The sequence below is a fragment of the Sturnus vulgaris genome, chromosome 1 (assembly GCF_052056855.1).
Source record: "Sturnus vulgaris isolate bStuVul1 chromosome 1, bStuVul1.hap1, whole genome shotgun sequence".
Classification (NCBI taxonomy): domain Eukaryota; kingdom Metazoa; phylum Chordata; class Aves; order Passeriformes; family Sturnidae; genus Sturnus; species Sturnus vulgaris.
In genome coordinates, this window is record NC_142243.1 from 40,862,599 (window position 1) to 40,878,083 (window position 15,485).

At 40.7% G+C, this 15,485-nt stretch overlaps 1 protein-coding gene and 1 long non-coding RNA gene across 8 annotated transcripts in view; one reads left to right on the forward strand and one right to left on the reverse strand.

Moving 5' to 3' along the window:
- LOC148225168 (uncharacterized) overlaps positions 1-5,111 on the reverse strand; it is a 160,161-nt gene extending 155,050 nt beyond the window's left edge. For all 5 annotated transcript variants that reach the window (XR_015803541.1, XR_015803539.1, XR_015803534.1 and 2 more), the window contains exons 1-2: positions 5,030-5,111; positions 3,089-3,262 (exon numbers count right to left, since the gene is read on the reverse strand). This is a non-coding gene — a long non-coding RNA (uncharacterized LOC148225168). The remainder of the gene's footprint in view (positions 1-3,088; positions 3,263-5,029) is intronic.
- CMC1 (C-X9-C motif containing 1) overlaps positions 5,085-15,485 on the forward strand; it is a 55,111-nt gene continuing 44,710 nt past the window's right edge. For 2 of the 3 annotated variants that reach the window (XR_015803530.1, XM_088164406.1), the window contains exon 1: positions 5,238-5,367. Coding sequence is in view for 2 of the 3 variants with exons in the window: in XM_088164406.1 (XP_088020532.1) it covers positions 5,343-5,367 (25 nt within the window). In the remaining variant the exon portion in view is untranslated. Of the gene's footprint in view, positions 5,368-15,485 lie in introns of all 3 variants that reach the window. The other variant, XM_014888566.2, reaches the window with a different exon arrangement.

Here is a 15,485-nt window from a genome sequence, read left to right on the forward strand (position 1 = left end):
TAAATCAAATGATGAAATCTTACAGTTTGATTTGTTTTGGTGGTGGACCTTTCCTTCCTTTTATACTACTGAACTAATAATACTTAAAAATCTTAATGATAGTCAAGTGATCTACATCTGCTATAGAGTTTGTAACTCTGTGATACATCTGAATCTGTTGATATAAAAGAGGAATACTTAGGAAACAAAAGCCAGTGAAAGAGTGTGCTCCTGTGGGCAGACTTCAGAAAAGGAATGGAACTGTTTTGCACTTAGCCAATCAGATCTAGTAGTGACTGGCAAAAGAATTATTATTTAATGCAATTGTTCTGCTTGAGCAGATGGCCAGCTCCCTATAGTGACATCTTGCTAGAGGCAACAAGTTTTGGTAGTCACCCTGATTAGATGGTCCCAACTGCCCTGAAACTTGAGTGGAAAGGTCAGGGCCACGAACGGAAAGGTTTCATTCTTGGTGAAGTGGTAATAAACAGTCCACAGGACTTGAGACAGGCACTGCCACCACAGAGCTTGCCACCTAGCAACATGCCAGGTGTCCTTTGAGAGCAAGAGAGAGGCCAAGGCAATGCAGTGCCAGTGCCTGCACTGTGAAAATACTGAAGAAGTTTCATGTCACTTACATGAGGCTTGACAGGCCGCAGGTTCAGAGGTCTGCAACATAGTAGCATTCACTAATATCCAGAACAGGCAGAATTACAGGCTCATAGGACAGGGCAGAAATAGTTCAATATGCCTAATGCTTCTTCCTATAGCTGTAAAGACCTCCTATCCTTAAACAGACATATGGATGGGTTTAATTCTGTGGGGGAATAAATACAAAATGTTGCAACTTGTATAACAGAAAGACACTAAAACTTCTCCTTCATGTTTTTGACTCTTCTGGAAGATGTCCTGGTGAAAATCACAGATGACAATTGCAAATAAGGCCCTCAAGAATTTTGCAGTGACTTAAGTAAGAGTACGTTCCCTCCAGAAAAGAAGGAAACAAGGAAACATTTCTTTGATTCTAAATATTCTCATTTAAAACTCCTCCACATCTCACACCTATGAATGAATGTATTTCACATGGGTAAGCTTAGCAAAGAATCACAACTCTTTACTGGAAGCTATATTTCATGAAACAAGATCAAAAATGTCAACAGCGTACAAGCATGTCAAAGAGGTGTCATTTGAAAATAAGCCTTTGAACTCATTTGACCAAGGCTATTGTTAAAAAAAAAAAAATCACACCTGTGTGCAGACAGATAGGCTCTCTTTATCTGGTAACAACAAGGTGTGGAGACTCACGGGATAGATAATTAATCTCTATTGCTATCTATAGTTTCTTTGTTAACACTGTCTTGGTTGAAGTGTGAAAATATGTTCACACTTTGGAAAATGGGCGATTAGCTAATCAAATGACAATATGATTCTTAGAAACACAGAAATTACTGTAACCCAACACTACTTCTGACTACATAGGGTTCTTAAAATTTTATAAGAAAAACATTCTCTCAAGCATCCTTCAAGACTATAAGGGAAATTATCATATCTTCTCCACTGTAACAATCAGTGCAGAAATTGACCACCATCACCAGTCCTGCACCCAGTATTTTACCCTCAGGGAATAAATTGCAGGGAGTATTTTCTTTGTATAGACAAATTACAAGAAACTGTGACAGAGAGATGACTGAAGCAGCACCGAATAACCAGGGGCACTAAGCAGCAGCCACTCTTCTGTTAGGGCCCTGTTAAGTAGCAGTTGTGTGCACTAAGTAGTACTGGTCTTACACCAGTGTCCCAGGAGATGTCTCAATTAAGTAAGTTTACCGAATAAGTGTCTCAGTTAAACGAAGCATACGGTACGAACTCGTATCAAAGTGTTACATGGCAAAAGCCCCACACATTTCAGCACAACTTCACAGGGCTGCCCAAGTTGTGCAAGATTCATATTAAAAAAGATCTGACTAAAAACAAATTGCGTACTCCAGATGTCATTTCAGAATTCTCTCCTGGGATAAGATACAAGTTAGCCTCATGTTTAAGGAAGACCCACTTTGCACTTTTTTTTTTTAACGAAACCGTCCCTTTATACCCTTGGATGTTCCTTCAGGATGGAGTTCATTTTCACAGGCACTTCCACATTAATGAAGGAAGTACATTTATCTTTTCTCCATATAAGTTGACGATCTTATTAGCATCAAGACTGCATATAAAGGCATTTAGAACATGTATTTACAAAGTGTTTTGCTTTTTAATCTGTGCTACTAAAATTCTTGATATGGTACTTAACACTTCACATCTCTCACATAGTAACTTCCTCTTTTCTGGTGGTGAAAACTGTTCTGTTTCTATTCATTCAAGCTGTTGTAAGAAAACAATTTTTCTGTGTCATTGAGTCAGCCATTATGACACCTCCACTGGCTCCCAAGTCAGACACAAGCTATTTATCCTAATTTAAAGCCCTTTGTGGACAGTTTCTACCTTACTGTCTTATGCAATTCCTGCTCTGCACAAGGTCAGCCTCATTTGCTTATTTATGAAGATAACACTTTCTCTGATACTTTCTCATTTTTGATAATTACTACTAGCCCCAAAGAGCATGAAACGGTTATCAGACTCACAGCTGCATATGCCCTCCCTCAAAAACTATTTCTGACCCTCAAATCTCCAGAACAAAGTTGCTCTATCAACTTTTCCCCTTTGTATTTATTCTTATTTCCCAAAGCTGTGTCTTACTCCCTTTTGCAGTTCTCAGCATTCATCATTCTTGTCTGCCAGACTTGGAAATAAAGCTCCCAGAAAGTCCTGTTTCTGATTTCCAGACCTGCTACTGGAAGAAGCAGCAGCAGAAGACAACTTCTCCAAACTACAAAGCTATTGGACATTTATTTTTGCACATACTGTTTCAATGAAAGAAGCAGCAGAGTCCTGACCTGAAACCGACCAAATTAACAAAACAAATGGAGCTGACATGTAAGTTCAAAGATCTTCATCAGTAAATCTTCAGAGTTCTAATTTTGCAGGGAGTATATAAACATCAGTAGCCAAGAGTTTAAGAACAGCAATACTAACTTAAATAATGCCTTAAAAAAAAAAACCCTCAACTTACTTTGAAGGTACACATTCCCCTTTCTTTGGCTCTCATGATGAAAGCTCCTCTTTGTATCATGTGTTTTCTTGTATTTTCTCTTTGCAGATTATATAAGAACTCTTTGCAGATTGGCTGGTATTTTTTTTTAACGCTCTCCTAAATTCATTGCAGAAGTGGCATAGCCAAAATCCCCTAATAAAACAAATACAAATAAATTGATATGTTGCATTTGCATGGTTTTGTTCAATTAAAATTCTCAAAACAGTGTATAAAAATTTTTTGAAGTGGTATATGTCACAGAAAACAATTGTAATATTCAAATTTTACTCTAAGGAATGAGATCAAACTTGTGGTTAAAAAAAGAAAAGCATAAAGGCACTTAATGGTATAAAGCAGAAATGCTCTAGATCAGTAAGGCCAAAAGCATTCGTGTGGAAGATTTTGCCTACATCACGCTCTACTAATTTCTGTGAATGTATCAACACGAAGAACTTGGCTCTTAGTGTGTCCTCAAGTTGAAACAATGTATTTCTGAACACAGAGACTAAATTTTCATATGGGGAAAAAATGTTTATCTGGGGAAAAACTGCACTTGAAACTTTGACAAAAAATAATTTCAATGATAAATAACATGGCATTATCTACATTCCTCCTACTGAATTTTCTAGATTGCTTATTATCTTTCAGAGGCATACAAAGTCTATCTGGTATTTGGGGAAGACTGGTGGGCTTCTGACTGAGAATTGTAATGTTTAAAACTCACCTTTCCACTGAACAGAAAGTAACAATGCCAGGTAATAAAGGAAATGCTAGATTTGGAAGAATTTCTGCAGCCTCCTGTAAGAGGCCACTGCATAAAATGACTGATTTCTCATATCACTTGTCAGTCTGAAATGTTAAAGATAGGAAAAGAGGGTAGGCTTTCTGAAAATTCTGGCTTTTATTTGTTAAAACAAGTCCTGAGTTTCAGATATGTATCCTTGCTTCTCATTTCTCTTAATTTCTAGGGAATCATGTGCCTGGGTTTTTAAATGTATGACAATTTACCACTTTTTAAATTAATTTGCTTACTCCATGTTTTGTTTCTCGAAGTGGTTATTCTTGCCTTATGCAAGTAATAACTAAGGATTGGTCAATTAAATATAGTGCAGAACCCTAAATTAGAGTTGCAGGTGGGACATTAAATTCCTGATTCTTCAGGAATCGGTCAACCGCACCACTGCCACAGGAACATGGTCCCAGCGACACTGAGGTATGAGAGAGGACCTCCTGCCTGCTGACTGGGAAGCCCTTTTTATGGTCAGAAACCAACTCATGGATAAAACCAGCACCAATGAAATTCCCATTTGCCACTTCAAGTCCTTGCTGTGGAAGCCTCAGGCACGCCAAGGGCTGGAGGATGTGACACCAGTCCCTGTCAGAGGCTGCACACACACAGACCCACACACAAGCAGCCCTGAGGCTCCCCGGGAGCCTGGTGCTCAGCACCCAGGCCTGTCAGGAGCTCAATTCTGGCCTCCTCAGCACAAGAGAGACGTGGAGCTCCTGGCGTGGATCCAGCGGAGGGCAACGAGGATGAGTGGGGGACTGGAGCATCTCTCTTCCGAGGAAAGGCTGAAGGAGCTGGGCCTGTTCAGTCTCGAGAAGAAACATCTGACAGCAGGCCTTATCAATGCATATACATATCTAAAGTGAGGGTGCCAAGAGGATGGAGCCAGGCTCTGCTCGGTGATGCCAAAGAGTTGGACAAGAGGCAACAAGCAGAATCTGATGCACAGGAAGTTCCACTTCTTTACTGTGCAGGTGACTACGCACTGGAACGGGCCGCCCAGAGAGGGTATGGAGTGTCCCTCACTAGAGATACTTCAGACTGATCTGGACACAAACCCCTAGGATGACCCTGTTTTTGTGCAGATAGGTTGGATCAGATGACCCACTGTGGTCCCTTTTCAATCTGACCTATTCTGTGATCCCTCGGCGACTCACAGAGTACGAGCACACCCACGGTCCCTCGGCGCCGCTCTCCGCGGCGGCGGCCCCGCCACAGCGCCTGAGGGCCGCCCCCGAGGCCACATGCCCACATATCCACACGCCCACAGGCCTACACGCCTACATCCACAGCACCCTTCGCCCTCAGCGCTCCCGCCCCCGGTCTCCGCCCGGCGCGGGGAGGAGCGGAAGGAGCGGCCGGGCTGTGCCGCGCCTGCGCCGCAGGCCCGGGGCCGTGACCGCGCAGCGTGTGCGCAGCTGCCGCCGCTGCGTGGGGCCGCAGATGGAGCCTCCCCCCGGCGCCGCAGGTAGGGGCTGCCGGCGGGCGGGAGGGAAGGAAAGAAAGGGGGAGGGAAGAAGGGAGGACGGCGGGGCGGCGGAGCGTCCCCCACATATACTCACTTCACCCCCGCCTTCCTCTTCCCCACCGCCGTTCGCCTCGCCGAAGCTTCCTGTGGGAAACCCCCGTCGCTTTCCGCGGGCCCCTCACACCCGCCGGAGAGGGCGGTGGCCTGGGCTGCGGCGCACCGCCGGTGGGTGCTGGCGAGGGTCACCCTGGGGGCTCCGGCCCGGCCTCCGCGAGGTTCCCGGCGGACTGGGACGTCCCCGCCGCCCTCAGCGGGCTCCCACCGCCGTCCCCCTCCTTGTCTCCTTGCTGCCCTGCTGCCGCCGCCGTGGGCTCCAGCGGCAGGACGCGGGGCGAAGGCAGCTCCGGGGCGTCCAGGCACCCCCGGGTGCCTGCTGTAGCCTCTGGTTGTGTAACAAACGCAAAGCACCAAGGTTATGTGGTCCTCGGCTTGGTGCTACCGGGATCTTGTCCTAATGGTTATAGACACATAAGCTGTGGGTACAGGAGTGAATGTAAGCCCCATGTCTTTATACCCATGTAGTGTTTGCTCATTGTGCCTAGAGTTCCCGAGTCAGGTGCCTTTGGCTCGGTGTCTTAAAAGGCCAGTCCCTTCAGCTAATGCAAGGTGTTGAGTCTCTCGTAGGTGGTGGTGACCTGTAGTGTTCGTCGCTGTGCACCTCGGTCCCTGCCGCCTGTGGCTGCTTCTCCAAAAGCCGAAGGATGCTAGCCAAGACCAGGCTCTCGGTTCTTGATGGAAACCTATCCTGGTCTGGGTCTCTAGGCCCTGCGAACAAGGTGTTTGTGGAGTAGTCAGGTTCTAGATTTATTGATTGTATCCTCTAAGCATTGATCTGTAACTCATTTAAGAAAATGTTATAAAACTTACCACAGAATTTCAAGTGGTGGATGTTCATCTACAGCGTAATTTCACTTCCCACTTGTCCTTTGGAAAAGGCCCAGTTATTACATTAGTTAATTCAAAAATTCACAGAATATTCTGTGTTGTAAGGGACCCACAAGGATCATCGAGTTTGACTCTTAAATAAATGGTCCATAATGGGATCAAACCCACAACCTTGATCTTATTAGCAGCATACTCTAACCAGGCTAATCCCAGTGATTCAACGTGTTGTGATTTCAATGCAGAACAAAAAGCATGGCACCAAACACTGAAGTCATCAGCGTTCTGCTTCACTGTTTATGTATATAATGGTATTATTTGTCCCTCCCAAACCATATTGTGGTTTTATGTTAGCTGTGGTAGGACTGCTAAAGCTGTACTTGGGTACCTGCTATGTGACACCAATACTGAGATTCGTCTCCTGAGCAGTGGCATTGCTTACTGACACTTCTCTAAATCTGTTACCTTGTTATCCACTATCTTTTGCTTTCCTTCCCCGCTCTCCATCAGTTTCTGGCTTATACAGCTTTGTTGAAAACCAGAATGAACTAAAAGTGGAGATGGCTACGTGAGGTAGTAGAGAAACTGGAACAAGAGCTGCAAGAGGTGTGAGCTGCCCTGTTTGTATCACTAAGGTGTTAACCCAAATATCCTGGTGTGGTAGGTTTTAATGTCATCACTGTTAACTGCTTCTTGCCTCATATAAGAGAAAAAAGAGGGAGGATCACAGTTCTGTAAATTGTTACCGTGACTGATACTTCATTTTATGGTCACAAAAGACACAAGTATTCTCACGGATTTGAAAGGCAATAGGGAGTGAATATCAAGAAGTCCTCTGAAGCTCAGATTGTAGAACCTGTGCACTGTGTTGTGATTTGTATGGGAGGAGCTTGATAGCCATAGTTTGTGTCATTAGGTGATTATATCCAATAAACAAATTGATAGTAAACATGTTCACAAGATTTAATGTTCATAAAATCACAGAATATCCTGAGTTGGAATAGACCCTCAGGGATCCTCAAGTCCAATTCCTGGCCCTGCACACGACTTCCCCAAGAATAACACCGTGTGCCTGAGTGTGTTGTCCAAACGCTTTTTGAACTCTGTCAGGCTTGGTGTCATGAGAACTTCCCTGGACAGCCTGTTCCAGTGCCCAGCCACCATCTGGGTGAAAAGCCTTTTCCTAATATCCAACTTAAAAAAACCTCCCCTAGCTCAGCTTAAAGCTTCTGCTTTTCCCTGTGTGAGACAGCTGTAGACTGCAATGAGGTCTCCTTTCAGTCTCCAGGCTGAACAAACAAGTAACCTCAGCTGCTCCTTGAGTGGCTCTAGGCCCTTCCTCTCCTCTAGGCCCCTCACCAACTTTGTAGCTCTCATTTTGATGCTTTTCTAAAGTTTTATGTCCTTCTTGTATTGTAGTGCCCAAAACACACAGGACTCAAGGTGAGGCCATCTCAGTGCAGAGCAGGACAATCCCCTCCCTTGCCCAGCTGGTGATGCTGTCCCTGATGCCCCCCAGGACAGGATTGACCCTCCTGGCTGCCAGGGCACTGCTGGCTCACATTCAACTTGCCATCAACCAGGACGCCCAGGTCCCTTTCCACAGCACTGCTCTCCAGACGCTTTTTCCCCAGTCTGTCTGTACATCTAGAATTGCTCCATCCCAGGTGCTAAACTGTCTTAAACTTCACATAGTTGATGATTGTCCAGCCCTTAATTTGTTTAGGTCTTCCTGGAGGGTCTCTGCCTTTGAGGGAGTCAACAGCTCCTCCCAGTTTAGGAAAATGTTGCACTATTTCGTTTTATCCTTCTCCAAAATAAATGTGCTGCAGCCCAGCATTAAATTTGACTTTTATATGCAGCACTTTCAAAGCTATGTAGGGTGCTGTTTTTAGTAGTAGAGGCCATGGGTTATGAGAAAGCTCATTTTATTTTTAATGTGCACTTGGTTATAGCTGTCATTTTCAGGTGGTGATGTTTGGATCCCTAGTTGAAGGTTCACAGATGTGTTAAGTGGAATCATGGACAATAGCTGAGATAGACAATACAGGTTTTGGTACCTATCCTTGACGTAGAGCTTAAAAGCAGAGGATTTGGAGACTGATTTCATATTTTTCCTAAGCTACTTAACATGTCTATCTCTTCATGTCAGGTGGAAGTCTAGGTTGTTAAATACAACAGCAGTTTTGTCAGTGGATGGAGAATATTGGGCTTGCAGAATGGATGTGACTTGTTTCAAAGTGGCAAGGGCAGTAAGATTAGAGCTAGAAGAATACACTGACAAGAATGAAATTATAGCTTTAAAAGATAGAAAGGATAAAATAATGGGGGATAAAGCAATGTTGAATTTAAAGGGAAAAAATGTCGAAGTAAAAGGAAAAGTTGCTTTTCAGCTGTTTTTTCAACTTGTAATTAACTTCTTTTAGATAAGTTTTGTGATTAATAACATAAGTTGCCAGAATAACATCTACAATCCTTGTGTTAATGTAACTGAAAGACTTTTAGCCTTGTCACCTCATGCTCTGAAACTAAAGAGAACACTGGTGTGTTTTGATCATATCTCTGATGTTAGTTTCCAAGGTGTTCATTCATTTATATTGTATGTATTGTATGATTGTTCATTTACTACACAGGCACAGAAGTCAAAGGTAGACCTTGTTTTTTATTTGTCTCTTAATCCTTACTTCCAGTTAAAGAATTAAAAAAAAATGTGGAAAGAATGGTATTCAGTCCTGTTATTCATTAGCCTTGCTTTTCATTTGTGTGATGTTATTTATTTGGAATGAAAGGTGTAAATTTTATCTTGAAAGGAGTGGCTAAAGAGCTAAATATTCAAGCTCTCAAGGAGTTTGGGCAGATTTGTTTCTATTATGAAATAAATCTGTGATTTACATTGTTTTTCATTACCTTGTCACATACTTCTGAAAATTAGTAAGGAGGCGTATGTAGTGCTGGAGCAGCTGATTAAGAGTATTGGGCATGGTGGCATGTTGCTGGGGGTTTTTGGGGTCCCTTTGGGATCCCCAAGACTGCTTCTGCAGCCCTCAGTGACGGAGCACGTTCCCGAGCCTTGCCCAGATAGAATTTGGCTCGTGGTGAGCTCTCAGACCAGCAGGATGAAGAGATTGAAATGTGTAGAAAGGCACAAATCCATAGTTTAGCCTATGAAGGCATCCAATCTAGCATATTCAACCGTTAGGGTTTTACAGGGTTTTTTATATTTTTTGAGGGTTTTACATTTTGCACCAATTACCAAGGGAATTCTACATTCTAACCAATCCCCGAGGGATTTTACATTCAAAACTAGCCTATGGATACTAAAAGAAAATTAACTACTAATATTGGAGATAGATAAGAGGGTCTACCAAGGGGGGAACTGGATTCCTTTTTGTATTTGTCATTTAACAAGCCATTTCTTATCTTTAAGCTATGGTTTTCCAAGGAACCTGTTCTGGGGATACAGGGGGACTTTCTTCTTTATGAATGTTTTCTGCTTCCTCCACAGTGGCAAATCTTAGGTGGTTAACATCTCTTGTAATAACTGGGAGATTTGTTGGTTGTTAGATTTTCCTGCATCCCTTCCTCATCCACGTTGGGTACTTTGCTCTTTCTATGTCAGATTTGCCTCTTACTCATCTCTTGTTTCTGCTGCAAATTATTGCACAGTTTCTTATGTCACTGCTTTATTTTATGTGGGGCTTGACTTTTTCAAAAGCATGCAACCCTATCCTATATGTTAAGAATTGAATTGTGTCTGTGCTGTTACTATATTTTGGCATCTCAGAAAAAGCCCTGGACTATATATTTGGTTGCTGAAATCCTGCTGCATGGTGTTTAGTTTAAGTGACAGAAAGTTGTGTTGAGGATTTTGCATCAGTTACCAAGTGAAGAGCACTCAGAAGCTTTACAGTGGTGGAATTATGGCTGGCTTTGCTAGTTTAATCCTTGGTCAGTCTACAGCCCTAGTTGTTACTCACTCTGTGTTTTCTGCGTTTTGCTGGAATTCTCATTTGTTATCAAATGGGATTTGAGGTGGACTGAGGTGTTCCCTTTATAGGTAGCTCACAACTTTAAGTTTTCCCAACTGGCAGGTCTGTCATGCTTGAACAATGGTACAGGCTACGTGCTTATGAAGCTGCATTATTTCCAGTAATAAATATTAAGTCCTAATCTGTAATTAATTTTCAGGCCCTGTAACTGGATTTGCTGTGTGATCAGCAGTGTAAAAATATCTCCTTGTGTTGGCTTGGCTTTAGTTATTACTCACTAGATGTATGAGTATTTGCAATCTGCATGTAATTAACAAGAAAGTGTGCTTTGTCAGGTCTGCTTTTCCTTTTCTTTCTAAGTATTACAGACTTGCTGTAATACAGCCATTGTTCACTTTTAGCAAACAGCATTCTCGTAATCCAGTACTGCCGTATTGCAAGAACATGAGCCCGAAAGCAAAATGTAAGATAACAAATTCAGCCAGTGAAAAAGGTGAAAATTGACTTTGAGGTGATGATAGAATGGTGAGAAGTTAAAGCTTTGGAAATTTTCCCTGGTGTTGTCATCCCTGTACTCCATCTTAATTTAAAATGATGTCAGTATTAGAAAGATTTCAAAATCTGGAACTTTTAAAATGCAAATAAATTTATTCGTATACATTAAAAAAAAAGAAAAAAGGATACTACATAGAAAAGCTGCATTGATAAGTTTCTTTTGCTTTCAGATCAGGGTTTCAGGATATCACAGATCTAGTTTCACTTGGATTATAACACTTCTGTCATTTCATATTGTCCTTCTAGACTTTAAAACCTCAGTAGAAACTCACTACTTAAGGCTCTATTTTGTATGCAAACACCAATGTGCAAATGAAATTACCAAAACTCAGTACCATTGCACATATGTATAAAGGTGTTTGGTCCTGGTCCATCATCTGTCAATTCACACTGGATGTCTTTCACTGGATGTGATAAAGTTTTTTATCTTTAGTGGGATTCTGCAGGGGTTTTTGGAGCTGAAGTTTGCAAAGCAAGAAGCTGAAATTATTCTGTAGCTTTGACCCCGTGTCGGTAAAGGCACAAAAGCCCTCCCAATGGCTACAGGATTGGATACTTAAAGGATTGACACATCAAATTACTATTGTAGGAAAAGACCCTAATATTTTAGAAAGATAACTTGTTTTTTTTCTCCTATGACTTGAATGGGTCTATCTCTAAATGAATTTGTTCCGATGTGTGACTTAGTGTTTTCAAATAGAAGTTTTGAGTATTTGATAATATATTCAATGTTACAGACTTTTTGGGTAAGTTTTTATGAGGCACGTATGCATAAATGATTCACATTAATAAACGTAAGAGTGGTAATTTTATTTAATACAAGGGGAATAAGCTAGGCAGAATAATGGAGATGAAAATTTCGAGTTGAATGCATTATTTTCCTCAGGAATACTAAGCTCTAATTATATTTGCTTATTCAAAACACTGTTATAGGTACACTAAAATAGATCTGATTCCTTTGTAAAAAGAAAATTAATGTCTAGAGCCAAAAGTCTGATTGATGAAAGGAATATTTGCCAATAAGCAGGCAGTGGATACTGTGCTGCTCCTTCTGTTATTAAGAAAAGTTTACTTTTCCAGTGCATTTTTATAATTAGCTCATAGGCAAGTGTTTTAAAGCAAAACTTTGTAATGAAATGGAGTATTTACCTCACAGAAACAATTTTTACTAAGTGACATGAAGAATAACTGAATCCTCTAAATTAATGCAATTTTGCAACTTAGTTATGAACTTGTTATTCATTCTCCAAACCATCTCAAGTACTGTGTATTCTACAGGTCTGTATATGGAAAAAATGACAGAAGGGCTGTTAAATTCCAAGTTTTTGTAGTCTTGTCATAGATGAAAACGTGACCTTCCCTTCCAGGAAAACAGCTTCTTTGCAATGGAGATTTTCTTTAAATGTGGTGTAGGTTAAAGAGTGGTAATTCTGCATGCATCTGCTTGGCTTTCTTCCCTTTTCACTTTAGTAACTACTATTTGAAGTATTGAAGTTCTCACTGTTACTTTTTCAAGTTTTATTTCTTAGCTTACAAAAGAAAGGTATCTTTGAAATCTGTCTACTCACAACTACTTACCTTTGATGGCAAGTGGTAGGAAAAAAGTATTAAGGTGTAATAAAAAAGAAGTCCCCTTTCCACATTTCTCAACCAATCTCACAAAATAATGAAAGTGATTGCGTTTAAAATTTATGCATTTGTGGAGTGTTGTATTGTAACTCGGATTCATGAACCTTGACTGATCTTTGTACACCATTTTTGCTAGTAAGGAACGTAGCTGATGTTTAAAATTTTGCAGAACTGGGATTTCAAGAAAAACATGAGGTAGTACAGTTGCTAATTAAAATGATAGAAAGTTACTAAAACTTTATCTCTTCTTCATATATACAGTGATTCTTCATGAAAAAGCAATAATATTTAATGTACAGTTTTGAGCATTTTTTGAACATGGATAAATAAAAAATCAAGAAAATCCAAATTATAGGTTGTATAACTAGAAATGCACATTTCAAATACAGTTACTGGAATTGCTTGACTCAGTTCCCCTTGGATGGAGAAAGTGTGAGGCTTCTTAAAGTATCCAGGTAGAGCAGATTTCAATTTTTCTGAATAATCTGTGTCCCTGCTACCTGAAGTCATGAAAGAAGTGAGAGCAGAGCTGTTAACTAGCAGCAGGACGAGTAAAGGGTGAGCAAGTCAATTACCAGCTGTGTTGAATGAAGTGGGGAGATGATATGACTTCTCTCAGGACTCTCTTCTAGGAAAGCTTTTGTCTTGGTATCCTCTTGTAATAGTGTCCTAATTGATATGAGAAGCTGCTACAGTCCCTTTTGTTGTTGACTATAAAGAAGCTTTGTATTTCATCCTCCTCTTCCCCTTAAAGGTTTGCTGCCTGCAGCACAGCTCTGCACTGTGCTCCTGTTGTTCTCAAGGGCATCCTGGGTCCTTTGCTGGCTAGAAAGTCAGCAGAGTATTTGTCATCTGTTTTCCCAGCTTCCATGCAGAGTGAATTTGATGTGTTCTAGTGGTTGGGATGGTCTTGTTCCTATTAATGTATATTAGTTTTTTGGAGTTTGGTAATTTAACGAAAATTTAACGAAAATTGTTAAACTGACCAGCTGTGGTCCTTGGCCTTCCATGGCAATAAATAGCTTTTTCAGCTGGGTTTTGATCAGCTAGAGGAGGCTCTTATTACAACTGTAGTCTTGTGCCCTACATATTGTGTGCAACAAGAGAACCACAAGCACTGAGATTTGCCAAACCCCACAGATTTTATTTGTTAAAAAAACAAGTAATAAATTTTTCTTAGTGATTTGGTGAATAGGGATATCCCCTAGTTTAGTCATCTCTGGTTTTAATTCTTTACACTGGGCTGAGGTTTTATGGGAAACAATTTTTCTTTCACAAAGGTATTCCCTTTTCTGTAGCTTTCCCCCTTTTGTCTTTTTTTATCCCCTGCAAGCTTGTAACTTTAACTGTTCTTTATCTTCTCATCTGTTCCGTGTCCCCAAGAGGAACATTCTGGAATCTGCTGATCAGTCTTTAGGAAACATTCAGTAGTTATATCACACAGATTCCTTGCCTATAGACTTACATTTTCAAGGAGCTAGTGATTTAGTTGTAGCTCCTGGAAGCCTACATTTGGTTTAAATTCTGGCTAACTTCTGTGTATGTTTTTACAAAATAGTTAGTTTTTAGTGTTAATAGTATTTAGTCTCTGTTTTGTAACCTTTACTTGATTAGGTGTGTTCGTCCTCATAATGTTTGATGATACTTGGAAATTTCGTCAGATAGTAAGGTAGGGGTAAATTCTCAGAATATTAAATTGATCTCACAAAAATGTCCAAGTTTGGACTGGCAGAAGGAGAAGAAAAAGCTGATGCTAGCATCTCTCTGGTCCTCTGGAAGCTGAGGGGTAATGTGGTAGTTCACTTTGTGGTGAAATGCCATGATCTCTTCAAACAGCCTACCCAGAAAACCAGGAAAAGTGTGTGGAGGATGTGGGTGGGAGCCAGAGGTATCAGCTTCCTAATGCAGAAGGCAAACTGTAGGAAAATATATTTCTTACTTGTCTGGGAATAATGTTTTCATGATGAAATAAATGCAAATTCTTCTGTAGAGACTAGTCCGCAGCAAATCTGATATTAGAATAAGAAGTACCTTTCTTAGTCCTGAATAGTGAACTTTCAAAAGGGGGGAAAAAGTTCTTATTCTGGAAACTGTAACATAGTTAAGAAAAGGCAAAAGGAACTGATGGATTTACATCATGGTGGTGCCATGTTTTTTGGTGAAGTCTTGCTTCTGAGGTGGTGTTCTTTGAAAGTTCTTGCCATATATGTTACTGCAGACATTAATAGCTTGGATTGATGGTGATCTTGCAAGTGCTTGTACTTCAGTATCAGAAATGCAGGTACTTTCCATGTGGACACATTTGCTTTAGCTGGTATCTGCTATTTTTAATATTTGCACCTTATTTTCCTTAAATATTTTGTATAAATGCTAGGGATACTGACTTCAGTAAAGTGTTTTAAGATTGTTGAAGGAAAATCACTGTAATTGTAATGCAATGGATAGTTTAGAATCAAGGAAGAATATTCAAATACTTAAAATGTTCCAGTTGAAACTCACAAGTAAATACAGTACTACCCAAACTGAACATCTGCATTTGAGCTATTTGGAGAAGTAGTTGCACCCAGAGTCTGAAACTTAGACAGTATAAGATAATTAAAATTGCTTGGACTTTTCATAGTCTCACTTAGGCTAGGTTTAACACCATTGGGTCCAACCATTATTAAGCACTAATTATTTTCTAATTAAAAGTACAAAAGCAAAATCCCGTAAATACAAACATTTGTAAAATTAGAAAAAGTACTAAAACTGATACTTCACAACAGAAATTCTTCTAAAACTGTAGATGAGTTTATAAATAGGCTTTACTGTCGTTTCCTTTATAATGTTGTATAATTACCTTTGAATTGCTGTTGTAACACCCTCCTCATTCTTCCTGCTGGATGCTGCCCAGTGTCCTGATGTGCACTCTCCTTCCTGCATTTTCAGCATTTGTAGACTTGACAACATGGGACTAAAAAGAAGGAATTTGCCTGGAGCACAGTTCTGTCATGGTTCTGGTTG